Genomic DNA, 22,366 nt, shown 5'->3' on the forward strand with positions numbered 1-22,366 from the left:
AAGGCCTGTCGAAGTGTGGATAAAGGATGAGACAAATGGATAGGGGTCGTGTGTCAAAGAAACTGACATTGATGCCAATTAAATTTTGCTATAAGCCCTCAAATTTTTTTCAACTTTAAATAAGTTTAATCAATAACAAATCAAAAATTTCTTAAACTAATTTTGAACACCTTAAATCTTACTGGTTAATATATGTACTCACAACTCTGAATATTGACCAATCACAGAGCAGCTCTCTAAAAGACAGAATTATTTTTCAGTCAATCTGAATCTGATTGGCTGTGACCTATTAACCATATTTTTCAAAGGACCAATTAGAGCACAGCTATCATTAATTCCTTTTCAAAGACGAAGCTTAAAATAATAAATTAGAACATTCAATACTGCTTAAAAATACTATTCGGTGAGGTATATGTTGAAGATTTGATTCTCTTCATTCACATAAAATCTACAATAGTCATCTATAAGGAAAATTATAACTATATAAAGAACCGTAAGATATATATATTATTAAAAAATCCTACTAAGTTTCTCTCAGTGCTTGTTAAAAATATATATCTATATGTGTTAATTCTATAAAGAATAATTCATACATTTACTGCGCAACAGCTGAGACTTTAGTTCTACATATATTATATAGAGAAGTTAGGAAGTGGTTGAGTAAAGAGAAAAGAGTTTATGTGACATTAAGACAAGTTATTGAATACCAGAATAGCCTAATATTCTGCTTCTGTAAGAATTTTTATCTCATCTTTTGTCTTATTTAAGTTGGGTTCTCATTCAACTAAGGCTAGACAACTCAAAATTAAAAAATTACTTGTATCAATTCCAGTGGAGTAGTCTCCCTTGAAACTATAGGCAACATGGGATTGTTTCTAAATCACTATCCAAATACAATGAAAACAAAATTTACGACAGGTTTTAAAACATTAAAGACTTGAGACAATGTCAATATTTAGTTTAGAAACCATTTTAAGTTCTTTTAAAGATTTTTAAGTTCACTTTAACCTTGTAAAAATAAAAACAAACAAAACGAAACGGATATTTTTACAAACGGCGAGCTAATTCGATGTACAAACACAGAATAATGTGAGACAATAACATCGAAGTACAATAGTTAAATACATGTATGCAATTACATACAAACACAAATAAATATATTTAAACATTTAACATATATCACAGACTGTTTATTTCTCCACTAATAGTGCTTAGCATATAATAAATATACAGGCTTACATGATTAAAAGACCAATTCTGTACAACAATCACTGACAGAATATCTGCCTTTCATACTGAAAAAAAAATTTCTTTCCCTTTTCAATAAGCATATAGTACATAAACTGTGTTAATTTAAATTTAAACTACATTTTTATCTTAGCTCAAATATGATGAAAGCTTGAAGATGATCTGAACTATTCTAGAGACCAATACCTGGAACTAATCTGCACTGGTGCTGTATCATGGCCAGTTAGGCTCACACACACGATCCCTAGGTTGAGAGGTAGACACTTTAACCACTAGGTAACCTTTCCCCTCAATTTTGTGTTTTGATGGACACCTTTTGTTATCAAAGACCTACTTTTTCTATTTGATAAAACTGGCCACTTAAGACAAGTTTAGCTGTATTTTATTTTAACAACAAAAAAATCTTGAAATTTCTGAAAGGTATCAATCAAACGCTTTTTTATTCAATTATAGTATAACTTGAAAATAGCACAAGTTTCTTTGCTGAAATACTTTTTAAAAGACATTTTAGTTTTAAACATATTTATTTAAGCTCAATTGCGAAACAAGACTGTTCATGCTAAATTGCGAAACAAGTTCTTGCAACTTATATTTATCACTTTCGAGTCCACTTCCTTGAAGCAACCAATGCTGGTGTCATATGAAGAAACATGACCCTAGTAGGGCTCTAACCCATGATCCTTGGGCAGACACCTTAACCTCTAGGTCACCGCTCCCTTTAGTGAAATGACTATTATTTGACAACCACTACAAATGTTGATGTACATATGAAAATCAAAACTTGTTATTCAAAATAATTTAATAGTTAAAAAAACATCAAAAACAAATCAACAAATTCTAAACAAATGTATCACATAGATAAAAGTGACGTTTGTCGAAAGTGCGCTTGGCTCACTTCAAATATATACTAGTACCATTAATAACAAAGAGCGTGAAATGAAGTAACGATGAAATAAATATTTAAATGAGTGCCGACATAATGCCATAACAGTGCCAGGATTTCAAGTGTAACATAAAAAAAATCTTAAACATAACAATTTTATATTTGCTCAAAAACAAATGAAACAAAATTAGCGTTAAAACTGTTCAAATATGCATGAATTTGCAGTGAAACAAAATATGTATACAAAAAATCAGCCCTGAAAATATTTCAAGTTTTTTAAACTCAAATTTGAGCAATATGCTTTATAAATGTGTTTTTTAATTTCCATGTTTCAAAACAAATGTGCTATTGCTACTTTTCATCCATTTATTTTTCCTATTCTGTCGCTCACGAATCTCATCAACATGAAATATTATTTTAGCTATTGTCAGATCGAATCAAAATATGATTTAAAATAAAGTTTTTTTGCAGTTATGTAAATGTTACTTCCTATCGAATTTAAATAATATTCAGTTTATTTTAAACTATGCTTTATTCAGGTCCCAATATTTTATTTATGCTCATGACATGTCCAACTGAAATTTCAGTTATGCTCTATGCTTTTCATAATGAAAATTTTCATTATACTGATGTGGGGTCATATATAAATATTTCTTTATGAATATTTCTTTACTCTGTTGAGAAGAGTAAATGATAACGCATTGGGTCAATGGTTGAAAAGTTTTATTTACTGACCACATTAATAGAGACATTCCAGGCATTGAATAAAATGAATTCATTTAGTAATAATAAAAAACAACAAAATTTAAACATACAGACTTTCCAATTTACATTGGTATAGTATAAAGTACTAGTAAATTGATAAATTTACCAATGTGTAATGAAAACCTTAAGATTTCCAGCCCTATGAACACATTAATAGTGAAGGTACGAAATGTTTTAAGTGTGAAAACCTTACGTAGAATTATATATAAAAACCAAGGAATGTTTTATTGTTAGAAAAAAAGTGATAAATTAATCTAATGTGATCTGTAAGCAAGAAAAAAACTAAGGGCCATAACTGTGATGAAAATGCTTTGTATATATCAATGTAGATACACTATGTTTTAACTGGATGATATGTTTTAAACTGAAAAATGTATGGATGAATATATAACACTAATACATGCAAAATCAACACATCTATGCAAGCAAACTGGTGTATTTTACTTCATTTCACTTGAAAATAAGGGGAACTAACTCTAACCTTAATATATAGGAAGATAACTCTTCATTGCAATTATGGGGGATTAACTCACACATAATGTTTAAGTCTTGAATGTTGTGTAAATAAAAGTGTAAATTCATTTTAAGTGAGTTAACTTTTAATATAGATAAACTCCTACCTCGCTTTCACCTGAATGGCATTGTTAAACAAACAATTTTTTTTTACTAAGCTACCTAGCTATCAATATCATAGTAAAATAAGAAAAAAACAACAACCTTAAATAATTTATCACATGAAATTTGGCATACCTCTAATACCAGTAACATTTTTCACTAGTAGTTTATCATAAAATCCATTGATTTATCCGCAGTCTTCTAAGCCCCGCTGAGTATTTCTTGTCCATGATTTATTTTCATAATAATATCCAAACATAAAAACTTAATATATTCTTAAGGTAAGTTACCCCACATTCAATTTTCCTTTAACTTGACACATTTAACACATATCAAAATTTAAAGGAACTCCACTGAGGTCTAAAAGCCTAAAAACAGAAAGATATGTAAAGATAATAAAGAAGTATACTCGGGATAAATTGAAAATCACATTTTTGTGCTATTCTTAGCCCATTTTGTGTGAAAAACGTTGCAACGCTTTTCAATTAAGGGTCAATATTTTACAATTAGAATAATTATTCTGGAAAAAAACGAATGATCTGAAATTTTGCGCATAAATTATTGTTTTAGACCTTGTTTTAGGATCATTAATCTCGAAAAATTATTTCCAGTCCCATCTTGCCCAAAAAACCTCAGTGGAGTCCCTTTATAAAGGAACTAACCCAAAGAAGGCCAGTCCTTTTCACATAATTTTAAAAATATTCTTAGGTTGATCCTATATTCAACAAAGATGTCCTATGACTCATTTCTTCCGGAATTTGGGGGTCTTGCTGGTCGACGGGGTGGGGACGGATTCTTGTATCTGAAGTTTGCAGTACTTGTGCTCTGTCGGCCGCGGGGGAGTGGGGGTTTAGCACTACTTGTTCTCATAACATTGCTGCGGGTATCCTGAAACAAAAACCATACATAATACAATAAACACTGTGAACATGTTAATTAACTTTCCATGTGATTAGTACATCAAAAGGACTCAAAATAAATCTACAAAAGAGCACTGAAGAAATCTGCAATTAGGAATGCAGTTGCTTGATAAAATATCAAAACCTGTCATTTTATAACAAGCAAGATCAAACCCATGCAAAACAAAAACCCTTTATTGTCAATGGTATATATTGAAATGCACAACACAGTTTTGCAGAGCCAATTGAAAATGTACTTAATATTCTTTGAAATTCTCTAGAGTAACCACTGAAGACCACACATATGCAATTTTTACATGCCATGATTTAATATCTATTATTTATAGTGATGCAAATATAACATAATTAATTTTTTTTTATTTACTTGTAGTAAACAAGTTACACCATGTTATGTTACACCATTCCGTTTTTCCAAACATGAAAATAAGAATATGCCAAGTGCCTCAGAGTTCAAGCATTTAGTGAGAGATGAAATTAGGTCTATTACAGAGACGGGCCAAGAGAGGCATGAATAGGACAAAACTTTTTTGCTTGCCTAAAGAATTTCTCTACATGGAAAAGAATTTACTCATTTATAAATAAACCAAGATATGGTAACTTCCAATTTAAAAAGAAATTGAAGGAGGGGTGTGCTTAACTTAATTCAAAATATACACAATAGTTTTGCATCAAAGCTCATATATCTAACACCTGTTCTAGAGACAGCTACAAACTGAAGTTTTCTGATTTTAGATTTTTTAAGCAAAAATAGGCAAGGTATCTTGAAGCTAAAATAAAAGCAAAGACCCAGGAAATCTTTATCACACACAAAAATATCATATTTCTACTTTGAAGATCTGGTTACATTCCTATCATATAGCCTTTCACCTAATGTTGTTTCTAAATTTTTAATAGCAAACACCTTTTCACATTAATACTGAGTATAGCTCCAGATATCCAGGATTAAGCACATTATTTAAACATGTATACAATGTTTTATTACAATTATTATTATTTATCAACTAGGCTTTATTAGGTATACTATACATTCAAAACTTTACTGTACAAAACACATTCTCTTACACATTTAAAACAAACATTTCTTGTCCGAAAAATCAAAACAACACATAGACATGCAGTATAGTTTAATTTTTAAATAAAAATATCTTTTTAAAAAAAAAATAATAATCTGTGCATTCGTATAATTTCAGATAAAAAAATCAAAAATATTAAAGAGTAAGTTATACTTAATACATGTAGTTACAAAATGTATAATAACTATTCAAGGAAAAAATTCAATGTGTAAAAGTTGATAAAATATTAAAAAATACATGTGAATAATAAAAAGAATCATAATTCATCCATTTTCAATCAAATAAAAAATATATAATATATGTATAGAAATACATATGTACAATACATAACTACACATATTAAGCTTGTATAATTAAAGTTACATAGCTTTATTATATCCAATTTTTTTTATATAAGTTTCATATATCATTAAAATTTAACTATTCTAGAATAAATATTTGATTGTGAGAAATTCTAAATAACATCCTGTAAGAACAGTAGAATAAATATATATATGTTTGCCCATGATTTTCCATGCACACAATATACAACTTACATATTGTTTCAATAATTTCCTCAATTTGTTCCTTGGTTACCTCCAAATTTTCCTATTCATTGGACATGGACAATTATACACATATTACGCATATTACATTGATAACTACAGAATCACTTAAACCCTTAAAGCTGCATGCCTCCAGATGAACCAAAATATTTCAAGAAAAATTAAATAAGAAAAAATCAGAAATAAGCACTGAGGTTTTGAGAAAAGTAAAACTATTTAGGATAAAAGTAATAATTTCCATGTTTTATGTGATTTATGACCAATTTTGCAGTATTTTTCACCATATTTCTACTGCATTACTAACACAGGTATGGCTATTTTTGCATATTTTAACCTCTTTTGGGTAAATTACATTGGTTGTAAGTGTTATTTGCAATGTCAAATTTATCTTCTATGCTCACTTAACAATACTTTACTTTTTATTACATTTAAAAAAAAATGAAAACTAGAACTGCCACTAACATGGCGTGAATACCCCCGCATACCACTTTGTAAGAATCAACAGTGGCCATTTAGAGCTCAAGGACAACCTCCCTGCCAAATCTGAGGTTACTAAGCCATTGTATTGCTAAGTTATGTATTCTACATTCTTCAAATGTGAATATGTCAAAATCAATACACTGCTGACAGGCATTCTTAAGTAATTGAGGGGAAAAAACTTTTTTTAAGTCAAGGTCCCTGTGACCTTGACCTTTGACACAGTGACCTCAAAATCAATAGGGGTCACCTTATGGTCATGATCAACCTCCATGCCAAATATGAAGACTATGGGTCAAAGGAATCTTAAGTTATTGGGCGGACAAGCTTTTTATAGTCAAGGCCCCTGTGACCTTGACCTTTGACCCAGTGACCTCAAAATCAATAGGGGTCATCTACTTGTCATGACTAACCTCCATGCCAAATATGAAGACTGTGGGTCAAAGGAATCTTAAGTTATTGGGCGGACAAGGAAAAACCGACGGACGGCCAGAAGTCCGTTCCTACGAATGGGCATTTATTGGGTACTTCTTTTGTTTAAAAGTACCCAATAAGACAACAAAAGTACCCAACAACACTGACGGAATGAATAGAATTACCCAACAAGTGTCCATTTGTGTGTTCAAGGTACCCAACAAGTGTCCTTTCGTGCGCCCGGACAGACGGACGTCCGGACGGACAAGCTGATTCCAGTATACCCCCCTTACAACTTCGTTGTGCGGGGGTATAATTAGCATGAATCTGGAGGCTTTAATGCTGGAACACTGTAACAGTGAGAGAGTAACAATTTTGTTGAAAAATACAGACAAAACAACAACCTTAAACAATCTAAAATCATTGTTATTGCTGAATTTTCATATCTAAAAGAGCTCTAAATTAGGTTTTTCTCTCAGATTGCAAATATTAAAATTCTGAAAGCAGCATGCCTCCAAATTCATGCCAATTCTCATGAAAATTTGTAAACTGTATTCTAAATGTAAAATATTGTAAAGAGAACAAAGAAAGTAATTTACTCATTGCAAAGGACACTTATACTTCACTTAAACTACCTAATGATGTCAAAATATGCAAAAATAGCCCTTACTGCATGACTAACTGCATAAGTCACTCAGTAGAAATATAGTGATAAATACGGCAAAATCGGTCATGAATCTCATTTAAAATCTAAATTATTACTGAAAATCTTGAATCTTATTACTTTCCTTAGAATCTTGGTACCTTTTCCCCCAAGTTTAATTTAAAATATTTTGCTAATCTGGAGGCATGCAGCTTTAAAAATACATGTAGTACAAAAATAAAGGCAACAGGTACTTTTCTAAATGATAAAATTGCCCTTTTTTGTTTCAAAATTGTTACTTGTCAAGCATAAATTAACCTACATATACCTGAAAAGATTTAATTACCAGAATACTTGAATGATAAGCAAAATGTCACGGCTTTAAAATTAACTGCTTCATAATAAATTTCACGTACACAACCATCAAAAGCTGGATTTTTAGCGCCCATCAAAACAATATAGTTAATATAACCAAAAAAGCACATTTAATCACTTACCAATTTTGTAACTGCTATCTATAACAGGTTTCCATAAGAACAAATTAAATTACTAAATCTACTTTATGTAGAAAGAATGAAATAAATAAATGAAAAGGTTGGCCTATAAATTAATTCTAGCCTCACTTCTATTTAAATAACTGTGTAATGTCTATTTATAAAATTAACAAGCTGTCAAAAATGAAATAGACATTACCTGTGGAACAGACTGAGACAGTGGTCTCCCTTGATTTGGTCTAGCAGACGGCCCCCTAAATCCCTGGGGTGGGGGAATTAATGGACCTACTTCTTCATCCTCGGGTGCACCATTGCCCTTAAAATATACAAAGAAGTTGTTAACCAATTACCACTGAAGAATTTCATAAAATATATTTGAAAAGATTCTTATTTATAAGCATGTTATGCTTTAGAAAGGAATTAATTTTTCGTTCTTTACAAAGGGCAAATAAGAGTTTTTAACTTTAGAATAATGATTTTTGAGCATGTTAGATTAAGAAAGTAGCCCTGAATATGAAATTATTTGTCATAAAAGTAGCAAAATGTAAACAAAGAAGAACTTTGACTTCCACACAAAATGCTGAATCATTATTACTTTATTTATTGCCAAAAAGCAACAGAAGCGAAAGATGGTTCAGGTAATTGGCCAGTATTAAGTAACTTTTACAGGACATCAAAAATTAATATACTGATAAAAGCCAATATTTCATAGATAATCTATGAATTTTTTTCCATTATTTAATACCTGCATGCCATTTTCACTGCTTTCTAAAATTTTGTCCATTTCATACTCGTCACTGGTGTCCATTGGCTGAACCCTCTTACCAGGTCTAGCCGACCTCATGGGAGCCTCACGGATTGGCACAGCCATTCCATTCACCATGGGTGGCTTATCATCTTGGTTATTTAAATCAAGCTCTTTTTCATCTTCCATATTTTCCTCAACATATCTGAATTAAAATTTAGATTATTTTCTAAAATGGAATACAGAGTAGATTAAAGGTCTGTATGTAATCCTAATCTATTTCTAAATATTCAAAGAGAATATTATCTTTCAAAAGTTTGAATTCAACACATATGATAATTCAATTATTTACAATACTAAAAATATATGATAAATTCTTCATTGCATATCTTTAAACCCAATAAAGTAAACCAATTTTTTCATGCAACGATTGGCTCATTGATATAAACCTAAGAAAATATTTTTTACCAATTTTGAAAACAATTTAATAACTTATCAATTTTGCACTGTTTCAGTCTATACATTGCTTAAAGAAAACAAACATTTAATATAACTACAAACTTACAGTAAATAAAGAATATTCTGTATTTCAGTTTATTTTTCATACCTAACCTAGCTGGCAATGTCAGCTTGATCCCTTGATGTAGGGAAACATATGCAGTAAATAAATACACAAAATCACCTGTTTTCATGTTTCTGAGGAGGACCTTTAGAATATTTTGGGGATGGGATCCCTGACTGAGCCCTCGGTGGCCTAGATGTTGCCGAGGGAGGAGGGTGTAAAGGGGCAGCGAACCCTCGTGGAGGGGTCAAATTCTCTGGTAACTCCGGTGGGGATCGAACATCCAAATCTCTGTCTATTTCCTTCTCAATATGACCAAGTCTTTCACGTCTTTTCTTCTTCTTTTTCTTGGGAGGTTTATCATCTCTATTTAAGTTGGGTCTAGGAGCATTTTCTAATGGCATTAACATGGGTGGTGGTAAGATCTTTTTACCTTCCAACATTCCTGTAAAGTAACAAATGTTCAGTTATTTATCACAATACCTTAAAATCAATATACAAATGTACATAGATTGATTTATCATACTGCCACTGATAAAAAATTCCCTTACATGTACTTTTTATTTGTAAGAATTGAAAATTACTTTGTTTTAGTTATTTATGGTACAACCTCTGCAAAGAAGCAGCAGTAGAAAAAATACCAACACAACTCAAAAGAAAACAGACACAAAATAAATTTAAGCTCCCCAGAGCAACATCAAAATCTTGGTCTTCAAACTGGTGATATTGCACAGGTTGTACGGTATAACAAAACTTTGTGAATACATTTCCTATTCTTTAGCCAAGGGGAACCAAACTAAAGCTTTAACAATATCAAAATATACCATACAGACAAAGTAAGAAAATGTAAAATGTAACTTTTCTTTTCAATTCTGAAGTGATTAATTTTAAATTAACTGTTTTTGTTTATTTAACTTTTTGAGGACCTTGCTATAAATGCATAATGAATTATTACATTTTTTAATATTACCTATCAATTTTAACTTAAGAAATACATACAAAGTATCTAACAGACCAGCAATTCCTTAATATAATAGAAGGACTTCCATCATTTGATAAGACAAATCATTGTGTCAATTTGCAAAATCTTTCCAAATTTCTTTGGTCATAATAGTAAAGCTTAAACAATAGCTTTAACAAAGACATCTATTATGCCTATTGTCAAAGACAAGCCATGCAAGAATTTTAAAGTTTGCAAAGGGGAATAATCCAGTAAAATTCTGATTTTAAGACAGAGGGATGGTAATAAAGAAATTATTTTGAATTTCTGAGCACAACTAAAAGTGTTTCTGAAAAAAAATCATTAACCTGGTGGTCTTCCAGAAGAGTCTGGTCTGCTGCTCTCCCTTCCTGACTGGTCCCCTGAAGGCGGTGAAGTCAAGTCCCTGAGGTTTGAGCCTGAACCTGGTCTGTTTACAGGTGAGGGCGAGTTGCGTGGCTGAGGTTTGGGAGGTGCGGGCTGCAATCTCGGAGGTCTTGGAGCAGGGCGCGGTCTGTTTGGTGGGAATGATTCTGCAGGGTTGGGTGATGGGGATCTGTTGTAAAAATTATCGTGACTTCTTTGAGCACCAGGCGCTGGGTTTGAAGCCCGCATTGGAGGGCGAGGCTGCATGTCCATAGAATGTGAGTCCTCAGACATGTTTTCAGAACTTCTTCTGTAGGGTGATTGCTGAAAAAACATTCAAGTTGTCATAAATCCTCGTATCTCAAGTTATGCAAGAACTCAAATACAATTAGAAAAAAATGCATTAGGTGGTACATTAAAGGTTTACTTAAACACTTCAACAAAATCATCCTATAAACTAAACATTAAGTTTGTTGGTCCTTATAGAATGCAATAGTGTTTATATTTTCTTTCATGTCTTGATGCAAAAAAATTATTTTCTAACAATATCTTTGGCAATTTTCCCTGTCCTGAGCTTAAACAAAACCTTTGTACATTAACTATTTTGTCATGCCATTAATTTAAACAAAACAAAAACTCAATATAAGAAACTTTAACTTACCATAGACTGTGCATAGCCATTGACTCCAGGGGGTCTTGGAGCATATTTGGGGGGTGATGGAGGATGAAAGCCAGGTCTTTGTCCCGGGGGAGCTGCAGGTCTCTGAGGCCCAGGTCCCCGTCGAGGAGGCGGCCCTCTTGATGTGTGTGGTGGCATATTGTCCTCGTCTTCAATGTCAGAAACATCCATCCCACCCACACTTACATTGTCCACATCATCATCTGCCTCCAATACTTCATCTAAATGTTTGAAAGAACCAAATTAATGTAATATACTTTTTATCATTTGTGTCGATGTAGGAAAATAAATTTAAAACGTTCACATCTGACCTCCATCAACCAATTTAGTTAACTTCTCCATACCTTCGTAGGCATCTGCCTTTGTAGACAACATCAATATTAGCATGTTGTTCGGAAACTATCAACTAGATATATTTATAAGTAAATTCAAACAGCAGTAAGAGATATGTGGCATTTAATAGCCATACTGTTGTCAAACCAATGACAGAGAAACATGTACCATACCTATTATTCACCTTCTCAACTCTCTAGTCAAAAAACTTTACTAATCATACATTTCTGTTAAGGTTATGAAATACAAAACTTACACTTTGAATGAATTAATAACATTAAGCTTTATAAAATATAAACTAAATTATGTATTTTAAAATCACACATAAAAATTTTTGTTAGGAAAACTATTCTTAGCAAATGGCAGCCCTGTGATAAAGTATGAGTTGACAAACCTTCATGTGAAATCAAAGTATTTCTTGGTACTGAACATAATCCCCCAGCAAATAATAGTATCCAGTGATAAAGCAAATGTTAATGATTATAAGGCATTTTTATACATCACAGTGTGGTAAAAGTTGGACGTAGAAAGTTTTTGCAGTAGCCAGTAGTTACTCTAAGTGCTGATCTACCTTGATGAGTAAAGGTACAACCTCAGACAATTGTGTCAGATTACTGATTCTTTGGCTCTATGGTCTGGAGCATTGTTACCTCCTTTGTAAGGGAGCAGTCACAAGTGCGAATTCCAGCCACCGCAGGGAATTTTTCTAATGCATTTACATCATTCTGCTCCGAAGTACAAATGTTCATAACACAGTGATTTCACTGGCCACTTGGACGGAAAAAAAAGACCCCTGCAAATCTGACCAAACCAAATGTGCTAATAAACATCAATGTTTAACCAAGTGATTTAGAAAATTTTAAGAACTATCAAACAATACTCACAAACATTATCATCAGTTGCCATGGCAACCTCTTCTCTCTGAGACTGACGTTTATGTGTATAACTTTCATTAGGCACTGACCTACTTGACTTCAGTGAAACCTGTATTTAGAATATTTTGCTTGTTAAGTTTCCTGCCTACACTTTCATAAAATGTATTTCAAACCATGTTGGTGTATAAACATTATAAGACGTATTGTTTTTAAAAACTGTCCAATGTTGTGAACCAAGACTTTATAGATGCAAATCTTTCCCATTGAATTATTTGGGAAGACTGTACAGAGCACAACAACATATATAATATACCAAAATAAAGTACAAAGATCTTTCTACAAATAAAGAAATGATGATGATTCCAGAATATTCTTTTTCAGATTTTTTTCCCCGAAAAATATAGTCTGCACTGCTTGCGAATATATGTATAAACCTCATAAAAAGCATACATGTAGTAAATTTTATTTGATTTATTGTAATATTTTTCAACAAATTGCATTTATCTTTCATTTTCATCTTAAACAGTAATTCGATTTTTTTTAAATGATCTAAATATATGAATGAATAACATAATTTGAAAACATACATACAAAACAACTAATCAAGAAGTGCTTTGATTTATTTCTATTTTTCATTTTTAAATCATTTCAAAAATATTGAAATGTTAATATAATTTTCTTAATTTTTCAGTAAAAGTAAGATAAAATACCTCTATTCTTTCATTTGGTCTAGTGCCCTGCATTTCTCCGGCACTATTTATCATTCGGCGTTGATTTTGCTGACTCTCCATCGTAGACTCCCGACTGAACGTACTTGGCGCTCGGTACAGGGTGGATTGTGTCGATTCCCGGTCTTGGTTGGAACCGAGACTGCGTGATCGTCGGACTATACGAGATGTCCGGGGTCGTTTTGGAGGATGGGGCGGCGTGATTGGCATGCTATCTACACTCCCTCTGGTACTCTGGTAATGAAGAAAAACAGGAATATTAAAATATTTTACCCTTTTTTTTTTATTTCAATTTCAAATAGAAGTACAGAGAAAAATAAGTGTATATAGTAAGCACATTGCTATATGATTTCAATCTCTTGCTATAATCAATGACATCAATTTCAGTTAAGAATTTTTTTAGCATTAAAAAATTTTTGAATATGTTAAAGACACAATTCTGACAAATTCTTAGTTGATGCTAATCAATTCAGAAAAAATGATTCTTATGCAAAACCTTACATTTTATGAAAAACTAGAAAATCTAAAAAAATTAATTAACCCTTTGAAAACTTTCACAATCTTAATAAAAAAATTACATGCTTCTTATGAATCATGAGGGATACACTTAAATTTGTTCATATAAAAACATATCAACACTTACAGCATAATCAAAGTCCCCGTCGAAATCACCTTTGTAAAATGACAGGGAACCGTTCATCATTAGACCGAGACCATTTGGTAGAGGACTTGTGGGATTACTGACAAGACGTTGACGCTGATGTGACATGATAATGAGCTGACAGTAATGAAGTTGGCGATTCTTCCCATAATCCCACGGTGTAGCATTAAATTTGTCCACTGCCGAAAGATCCGCTATAAAAGGAAAAAGAAATAACACAGAAATGAAAATTTTAATCAGTTACATTACAAAAACATAAAAATAAAGCAGTTTTCAATTATTTTTTTTTAATTTTTTAAATAGAATGGAACATAAATGAAGTTTATGCATATTCACGACCTTTTTTTCAGACTATTGTAATAATACATTAAATAACCTTAAAATTAGGAATATGTTATCTTTCATTTTATCACCATGAACTAAAACCACTTTCCTAAATTCAAAGGAATAATGATTTTTTTCCCCAAAAATAGAAATAAAAATTTACACAATTAGTACCTGAATGGTCTAAGAGATAGTTGACAACGTCACCATGGCCACCTATGGTTGCTAGATGCAGTGCGTTCCTGCCTTGTGAATCACGGTCATTGACGCACTGTTTACCGGCTATATCTATTATTATTTTACAAGCTGCCAGGGAACCTGTAATATACACAAAACACATCTGAGATTCCTACCTTCAGAAACATAGAGGAGAGCAAAGGACAGCATTGCAAAATAAGCCTTTATAAATAAAATCTTTTTACTATATTGCTGTGTTAATGCGATAGTTTTTGCAACAAAAATAGCCAGAATAAAGCCTAATAAACAGTAGGTTTTAAACTGAGTGCAAAATGAAAGCATGTTAAGAAAATAAAGAAAATATACCGACACTTTGGCATTTCAAAACTACATGTATGATAATGTAGCTTAAAATAATAATCACTATCTCCACATTTTAGTTACTTGTTTAAATATAAATACAAAGTAAATAAGCTGTCACTGGGAAAGTGTGCTCTAAACATTTCAATGCTTGACAGTTCTGAAGATATCTGAGAAGTTTAACATTATTTCTATACACATAGTTACATACTAATAATGAACAATAAAATTACATGAAAAACCTTAATAAATTATTAATAATAGCTCCCCTTCTCTCAAAATTTCATCAGTGAGGCTTAAACATTAACTCTTAACCGGCTGAATTTGTGCTATATATTTGGCCTACTTTAAACTGAGGGCAGTCCATTTTAGGTTTAAGCAATTTTGATTGAGCTACCAACAGCACAGAGGCTGGCTTAAGTCTGTATGGATGTGAACGCTGACCTGGCTCTATACTGGTGACAAAAGCTTATCACTTTTGTTTCACAGCAGGGTAAACGTTACATTATTAAATGGTAGACAAAACAGTGCCAGATCAATTGTAATTTCAGATTCAAATTTCACTTTATCTATCTTTACGCAATTCTAAATTTTACATTCAAAATACACGACTATTCCCGTAACAAAACACAATGACAAAGGTTTCATATTTCAAAAATCAATCTCTTAATAAATGGCCTATTGAATAACATTTATTTCATTTTTTCCTGATCGTATGACATTAATGCTTTTTTTAAATTTCAATTGATCTGTTTTAGCAGCATGTTCTCACACCAAAGTAAATAATGTGCAATTGAAAAATAATCAAATAAAAATTTGAAATATTTTCAACTTTAATAAAGAGATGACATATTTAAACTAATCAACAAAAGGTTTGGGAAGCAAATATTTTAGAAACTACAGTATTATATGTAATCAATTTCTCATTCTCCTAAGATATTAGGTTATGACACTGGCCGATTTAAATATACATGTGTACGATAGAGGATATACAAGTTTTGTCTATTAATACAGGATTCATCCAGTGGTATGAAAATTAATATTTCATGAGTGGCAGTAGCTACGAGTGAAATATGATCATTTTCATATCACAAGATGAAAATAAATCTTGAAACTTGAATTTTCTGTTTATTATATAAATTTATCAATAAACTGTTGAGTTTTAAAGAACTCCTGATTTCTGGTTTTAAAGCAGCATACTTCCATGCTAATTTCTAAACGTGTGCAGCTTTTAAACAAAAAACAAGTATTGAATAAGCAGACTTTAAATATCATTAAACCTTAGCCTGGTGGCTATCCATGTGACCAGTGCATACCAAGATCAGCCTGTGCTTTATGATTATGGTCTGCACAATTCCCAATTCAGTCAGAACATATTTTCTTTTGTGAAAGTTTTCTCTATCCAGAAGAAAAGGCATTTCCATTTCAGATAAATAGTCTTACATCAAAAGCTATACAGGTATTATTATGATTTAATTAGCATGACACAGGCCAACAGGGGTAAACTTTTTTATTTCAATTTTTATAGCTGATATTAAATAGGTCAAATTCCACATGGAAAATATTAACATTTTTTGCTCTCAACTGTTGGACAAAAATGCTAAATGGAAAAAGGTGTGTCAAAAGAGCTTATTACGATAACATGTTTGAATTGTTTGTATTTTATACATTTAAAGACAATTATTTCACACCTTAAACTGATTTTTGTGTAAATTCCCAATTTTGAACAAAAACTGCTAAAATTCCCAATCCTTACAGGACATACTGACAGTATAGGTCACATGTTCCCAAACTACTCCAGCATTTGACTTAATTAAGGTGATAAGAAGATGACTTACCCATTTCTGCGGCTGTCAGTAAGACAGTTCTACCTTCCTCATCTTTTATAGTGGCTGTGTCTGATGTAAGCAATGTCTGAAACACATAAATATTTCATATTTTAATACATGTAAAGTGTTGTTTTTTTCCCTTCTACACTTATATAGACATATTTGGTATAAATAAATCCATTTCAAACAGCAGACAAAATTTCTCTTCCACTATTTTCCTAAAATGGACCTGTAAAAATTATCAGCCCAGTCAGCATGGGGAGTGTGAAACTACATGTAGATACACATTTATGTATTCATTGGAGGTACATATAACATTATCCCCAAGAATAGCACAATGACTTCTGTAGTTTTCTTTTTATTTAATACATTCTGTAAAATGTTATCAAACTAAACTGTATACATCAAGTTTCCTTTACAAGTAAGCATATGAATACAAAGTTGACACACATCTGTGACAGAAAAATAGCTTGTGGGTAACACCCTGAAATACGATCTTGATGTAAATATTTCTTTGAATATATCCATTTTTTTTTCCATCAGAAAACTTATAGGTATAAGACAAAAGATTTTTTCTACTGCAGTGTACAAATAATTATGAATTCTAGGATATAGTTTCAAGGCATAATCTTGTGATTTCGTATGCCTATGGTAATCTGTCTCTTACCTGTAAACATTCTAACGGTTCCATTCGCCTTACAGCCCAGTGCATCCAAGTTCGACCAATCAGATCTCTCTCAATACCGTCAGCGTCGTCCACATGAAAATTCTCGGCTTGACAGAGATACTGGAAATGTTCTATATGATCAAGGCGACACGCCCACATACACGGAGACAGACCGTCCTTGTCACGAATGTTCACGTCGGCATGGTGATTAATAAGTAACTGAAACACGATATCAAAATAATGTACCGTATTTTTTACTTGTTCACAAGTCAGTTTGTCTTTGCTCTAATTCTTACACAAATAAACTTTCACTGACTTATTGGCAGGTCAAGGAAAGTATCAAATCATTAAAACTCACTTATAAATTTTCAAAACTATTTGAACATGTAAAAATTTCATTTTATGATCTTTTTTCATCTTTGATCAAGATTCTGGAAAGAAAATATTTCATTTTATTTTTCATCAGACATACAGTAGATGTAAATACATGACAATGTATATGATAATGATTCTAGAAAGGAAATTTCACTTTATTATCTATTGCTAAAACATCAGACGTTTTAGCAACTAAATTTACTTGTGATAACAAAACATACAGCTTAAAATGAATAAAGACATTGAATTTTTGGCATAAAATCGAGGTCTTATATAGGCTATTTCCCACTTAACAGAACTGCTAGAAATTCCAAAATGTATCTGCGTGTTTTTGTTTGTTTTGTTTTTCATTTAATGCAAAAAGAAAATTTTCTATGTTTAAATATGATGATATATGTATATTCATTTGATAGGGGTAAAAAACATATCTATATAAATTATAAATACCTGTAAACAATCCAGATTGGGTGTAGTACAAGCCCAGTGTATCGGTGCCCGGCCCTGTGTATCTGGTATTGTAAAATCTCCACCACACTGCAGTAACATGTTTAATGCCATACTGTTAGAGTCATGACATGCCTGATGGATTGCCGTGGACCCATCTGTAACACAGAAAACATATTCCCATACACACAGTGACTAATACAAATAAAAATATTTATCAAAATGCAATACATTTAGAATGAATTTGAAATTTAATTAATCACCTTTACAATTTTGGTTAACACATGGCTGTTATATCATTTTACTATAAAATTTAAAATTGACAATTAAGTTTTTTTCCCAGGTTTGGGAAGCAGCCTTGCCCTTAATTTTGGGGGAAAAATACACTGTATACATTGTATTTGGAAAAGGGAAAGAAAAGAAGATGATGTAAATTCAATTTTTGGAGAAAACTGCATGATTTTAAAAGAATTTTTCTTTGGGGAAGCAGCCCTATAACTGTTCCTGCTATATAGAAGGAAAAAAAGCCCTGACAATATTTAGAATAAAACTAATGTATGAAATAATCATATTGATTTCAGTCTTTCTAATAACATATGGCTATTATTATATATATTACTCTTCATTTTACACATTTATTCTAAGAATTTTCAAGATGTTACATGTAAGTATATCATGACCTAATCTAGTTAAATGCAAAATTGTGAGAAAAAAATGTTTTTGTGCTTAAAGTCTGTTTATCTAAAAATAGAGGAAAGCATTGAAGCAAAGATTTGCCTCAAATCAAAGACCATCGATTATTACAAAGATAACATGCAGGACAACGAAAATGCCTGGTAAAATGGAAGATATTCCTGTCTCTTACTTTGTATATGATTACTGGTTTATTTATTTTACTAAAATATTGTTACAATGTTTTGAAGAAAAAAAAGTCATTTTATCTGAACTTTGTTCATTTTCTTCCATAATAGTATACATGTATGTCTTTTTTATATTAAATTTTATGATATTTATATTAAATTTCATAAATTAAGTAAAATAAATCAGCATCTATCAATCTGCTATATAAGAACAGATAATATTACCGGTTTACCCTGCAAAATTCAGAACTACCCTGTATGTCTGGCAGCAAAAGCTAAAAGGGTTATGATGACCTCAAAAATGTTGAAAATTTGTGTAATTTTGAGTAATGGGTTGAAATTTCCACTTTCTTTCGTAGATTATGATACTATTTATTTTGGGAAAAAGAAAAACTGGTAAATACCATGAGCAGATGAATTTGGATTTGCTTCATTCTCCAGAAGGCACTGTAATGCTGCCATCTGTTGAAAGTGAACAGCGTAGGTTAGAGCAGTGCGACCAAGACCATCTTGCTCATTAATACATGCAGGATCTGAAATAAATCATTAATTAAATTTATTAAAAATAAGGATTAAAATTTACAAACATCTATCTAAGCAATTTTCACAGTAAATTTAGAATTTTTAGAAGCATGAGAGAGAAGTTTTTGCTGTCTGGCAAGCAGTAATTTTCTTCTATATAGATATAAGATTATTGATAAAAGGATCATATATAAAATGAAATAAACAAAAAAATCTCCTAATTTGAAAATGGCATTCTAATGTCTTATAAAAAAAAAATATTTAGTCCGTACTTCCTATTTTCAGCCAGTGCTTTTTTGTTTTTTTCAAGTGCAGGGGAAATGGCCTTTCCCTTATTTTTGGGCAAAATAACTGATTGTTTAATTGACTTTTTGAGGAAAACAGCATGGTAAATTTTTTTTTAAAAGAACAGTTTTTGTGGGCAGTGACTCTTGCTGTAGAAGGAAGAATGTCTTGTTAGCTGAAATAATGTATAGACATTTGAACCCTGATTGCTTCACTGCTAACTTTGTGGATTTGACAATCAATACAATAACAGAGTTGTGTTTCATGGCATAAACATGGTAAGTAATCAAACATGCATACTTCAATTTACAACAAAGCTGGTACATATAAAAGAATTGAATGATTATTTCGACTAGTTGAAACATTTTTCAGCATCTGTAATTCATATTATACAAGCAAGTACCTTTACTACTTATTACTAAGTCTTAAAGATTAACCTATATAATAACATAAAAGCCAGTGTGCCAGTTTAAAAAAACAAAATGACATTTTTTTACCTGAATTTACAAGTTCATTTATAAGTTCAGTGTTCCCTTCTTTGGCAGCTTGAATAATTGGCGGCAACACAGTTATTGCCATACTCTCATCCAGTGTCATAGAGGCCTTTAAACGAGCACTGTCTAAATTGATCCATTTGTACTGAAATTTATCAGGTGCGTCAACAAATGGAGTCATGGGGCTCAAGCCCCGTGCAGTCAATGAAAGATTTGTTGCTAAATGTTTTTCTTGGTTCCGAGTCTGTAACACTCTGTAGTATTTCTGCATATGCAGAAGTGCCAAATTTAAAGAATCCCGGAGTTCTGCACATTCTGAATCTTCATGCAGTTTTAATAAGAACTCGTGAATAAATGCCGCTGCCTTTTGGAAATCTGAAGAAAAAAATAAAATAAAATGAAAAGATACAATATTTTGTTTCTGTAACATATTCTAAAGTTGGCATTTAAGTTTTACAACTCGTAGTGTTTATGGCCCCTGTGTCAATCAATTTTTGCCAACACTTCAGTCCTATATTAACGTTTTGTTTCTTATATCTATAAGTGACATTATACTCATTTTTTCATTTAATATGTCAGATCTGTTGCTCTGTTGAGCTGAATTGACTAAATATATCAAAAGATTGACTATTATGGGTGACTGATCAACAGCTGATATTGGAAAATGTTTAGGAGCCTAAAGCAGACAAATGAGCACCTTATATATAAATATCCTGCAAAAAAGGTTACCAGTCGCCTTCCCTAATACCTATAAACAGTAACAAGACCAACCATTCTTTATTGAAATACCTTGCCCCCTCCCAAATGTTGTCACATTGTCTGAGCCCATGTTCAATATGGCTGAAAGCCTGACTGAACAGGACTCGTCTTAAATACACAGCACGGTCCTGTTTTTGTCTATTTAAACTATAAATAGTTTATATATAAATCTTACTTTTAGGGGTGTATTTTTATATTTCTTGAAATTCAAATGAAAAGAGTACAAATATGTGAACTTTACATATCTCTAATTTTAATGAGATTGTTTTAACCTGCACCATAAGCAAAGATATAAATAATACATATTTGCAGTTAATTAGCATTAGTAAATTATAACCAGGAACTAAAATGCTAATTAATGTATTTCTTCATTGTAAAACTTTAATGTTTTTTTTTACTGTTGGTAGATTCCATATGCTTCCATTTTTTTTCATACATAATTAAATTGAAAAAGATTTCCATAATTCTTAATTACATGTGCATTTTTATTTTCATTCTAAAATGAGGCTGTTGACATAATTGCCCTGGCAACAAGATATGGGTAGAATTATTTTCCGATTTGATTTGTTAAATGAGTATGGCATGATTATATATTTCATGATGTTACACCCGTGAACAGTTTCAAGCATTTAATGTTGAATACTACTTATCTTTAAGATTCTGTTAATAGAAACCAAAACAGGTAGAAACTTGTTTTCAAAAGGCTAACATGCGATGCTTTTTTCCCCCAAACATCATAACTTCTAAAGTTGTGAAGTTATTAACTGATATGATTGCTAAAACAGCGCAAAGTACATTAACCTTAAAACCACTATCAAATAAGTTGACAATTTGTAAACAATACACAATATATTTTTAAAAAAAACTAACACACACAAATGTAAACATCGAAAATTAGGTCAAACATTACCTTTGCGTTTGATAACCATTTTAAAGATTTCCTAGCTTTGAAATGAATGCAATACGTTCATATGGTATGATATAAAAGTAATTTTTATTAAAATGTCTTGTTTTTCTTCTCATCGTTCATTATTTACAACTACTTCCTTCACAAAATAAATCGGTCCATCATCGCAACCCTTCATCCAGCCGCCATTTTCTTTTTTCCCAGAATACCGTCGCGCACCTGTGTAATTTAATTGAACGTATGCAAAGCTAAAAGTAAAAGAGGCAAAGTGAAGGATAACTAAACAAAATGAATATAAGTTCTTTTTATAACCATAACACTAGACAAAAATCATAGTTTTATTGTTAAATACACAAAA

The 22,366-nt window shown here is 31.4% G+C and overlaps 1 protein-coding gene across 4 annotated transcripts; it reads right to left on the reverse strand.

Annotated features, from left to right (window-relative positions):
* Positions 1-4,231: 4,231 nt before the first annotated feature.
* Positions 4,232-22,286, reverse strand: LOC132753347 (serine/arginine repetitive matrix protein 1-like). 4 transcript variants are annotated; one of them, XM_060743798.1, is made up of 18 exons: positions 22,012-22,286; positions 20,346-20,717; positions 19,446-19,574; positions 18,185-18,339; positions 17,363-17,581; positions 16,705-16,780; positions 14,504-14,647; positions 13,988-14,199; positions 13,327-13,578; positions 12,626-12,725; positions 11,391-11,629; positions 10,693-11,053; positions 9,505-9,829; positions 8,823-9,027; positions 8,277-8,393; positions 8,081-8,098; positions 6,041-6,092; positions 4,232-4,399 (listed from the first exon to the last, which is right to left on the reverse strand). In XM_060743798.1, coding segments are annotated over exons 1-18 (2,997 nt in total). In that variant the 5' UTR covers positions 22,031-22,286; the 3' UTR covers positions 4,232-4,397. The 4 variants fall into 4 exon arrangements, with proteins under 4 accessions (XP_060599781.1, XP_060599782.1, XP_060599779.1 ...); XM_060743799.1 differs by lacking the exon at positions 8,081-8,098; XM_060743796.1 differs by lacking the exon at positions 6,041-6,092.
* Between the last annotated feature and the right edge of the window lie 80 nt (positions 22,287-22,366).

This window comes from Ruditapes philippinarum, unplaced genomic scaffold, assembly GCF_026571515.1.
Source record: "Ruditapes philippinarum isolate M1 unplaced genomic scaffold, ASM2657151v2 ctg2047_1_1_1_1, whole genome shotgun sequence".
NCBI lineage: Eukaryota > Metazoa > Mollusca > Bivalvia > Venerida > Veneridae > Ruditapes > Ruditapes philippinarum.